The 1,601-nt window shown below is 40.4% G+C and overlaps 1 protein-coding gene across 1 annotated transcript; it reads left to right on the top strand.

Annotated features, from left to right (window-relative positions):
• The first annotated feature begins 535 nt into the window (after positions 1-535).
• On the top strand, positions 536-817 carry LOC108249969 (histone H3-like). The gene has a single exon (XM_017439646.1). It carries the CDS (start codon positions 536-538, stop codon positions 815-817), a length of 282 nt encoding a protein of 93 aa, XP_017295135.1.
• Positions 818-1,601: the final 784 nt, after the last annotated feature.

Genomic DNA, 1,601 nt, shown 5'->3' with positions numbered 1-1,601 from the left:
TTTTACTTTTGGACATCTTGTTATGATACGTAATGTGGAAATGTTTATCACCATTTTATATTTAGCCACCATTTCAAAAGCTTTAACAAGTAGTTGTTTAGTTTATCTGGAAAGAGAGAGATAGGTGGTACACACCCTGGAATGTGAGCAATGGACGTTTCAGCAAGGAAGGGGAAAGGAGAGATCTTTGACCTCCAGAGAAGGGAGGTAGTGACCCACCCTCTGTAGGAGGGGGAGCCCAAGTTGTAAAAACTAGAGAACATCCTCTGTTTCCTCAGACAATCCTTGGGTGATGGCTTGACTAGTTTTCAAGGTGATCTGTATCTCATTCCCATTGATTGTCTCCCAGATGGATCTGGTTTTATTATTGTATGAATATTGATTAAGGGTGTTTGAATAAATGTGTTAAACTTTAAGGTAACATCTCCTGAAGGTCTTTCCCAATAACCAACTCAGGGAGGTAAAGGTAGTATATCTCGACAGTAACTATAACAACAAGTGTTAAACGTAAAAAAAAGAACCCTGAAGTCCCATCATGGCCAGAACCAAGCAGACCACTCATAAATCCACCGGAGGTGAAGCTCCCAGGAAGCAGCTTGCCACCAAAGCTGCCCGCAAGTACACCCCAGCCACCAACAGAATGAAGAAGCCTCACCTCTACAGGCCCGGTAATGTGGCTCTCAGGGAGATCCAGTGCTACCAGAAGTCCGCTGAGCTGCTCATCTGGAAGCTGCCCTTCCAGCACCTGCTCCAGGAGATTTCCCAGGACTTCAAGACTGACCTGCGCTTCCAGAGCTTGGCTATCATGGCTCCATAGGAGGCAAGCAAGGCTTACCTGGTGGGACTCTTCAAGGACACAGACCACTACAAGCGATCCTTCCTGCCCACAGCCATCAGCATCTATAACAACATTTTTAACGGAACCAGGAATATAAGCTACAACAACATTTAATTTCCCTTTGGAATTAATTATTTTAAAATTGAATTGAATCTGATGTGATTAATAAACTGTTGAAAGATTTAGAAAAAAGCTTACTTAAAAGTCAAACTATTAATTTACAAAAGGTAGGTAGGTAGGTACATTTATTTATATAGCACTTTTCAGCACAAGGTGACTCAAAGTGCTTAACCCTATAATAGCCCTTAAAACCATTTAAAAACAAACAAACAGAGAATTAAAACAGACATTGATGTGTGCTTTGTGGGTGAAAAGCCAGGTATGTCGCACACCGAAATAACAGTCGGAGTCGTTGGATTCCAGCCAAACACACAGGGGATTTTATTGACACATTTACTCTTGATCAGCTTGCCCCAAAATCCCAAAGTATCTTTGAGAAAGGGCGTATTTATACAGAAATCAATGCATGATGACTATGCATACTTCTGACCATTTACGTAACTTCTACGACACTGGGTCTAGCTCAACCCAGTGTGCTTCCTGTGTTCCAGGNACATACAAAAACTTACAAAAGCACAAAAAAAATACTTCAAAAACACTCCACAGAAATAAATTTCACTTGTCTGATTTTTTTATGTACAGATATGCATCTTTTAATGGTTTAAAATAAAATAAGAAAAATCTAGTTATTTCCATGCAGTGT

The sequence above is a fragment of the Kryptolebias marmoratus genome, linkage group LG9 (assembly GCF_001649575.2).
Source record: "Kryptolebias marmoratus isolate JLee-2015 linkage group LG9, ASM164957v2, whole genome shotgun sequence".
Taxonomy (NCBI): Eukaryota; Metazoa; Chordata; class Actinopteri; order Cyprinodontiformes; family Rivulidae; genus Kryptolebias; species Kryptolebias marmoratus.
The sequence above is the reverse complement of the archived record's forward strand: the minus strand, read 5'-3'. Positions and strand labels throughout refer to the sequence as shown.

What these genes read in the sequence shown, in the direction of transcription:
- LOC108249969 (XM_017439646.1), top strand. Translation starts at nt 536, where the DNA reads ATGGCCAGAACCAAGCAGACCACTCATAAATCCACCGGAGGTGAAGCT.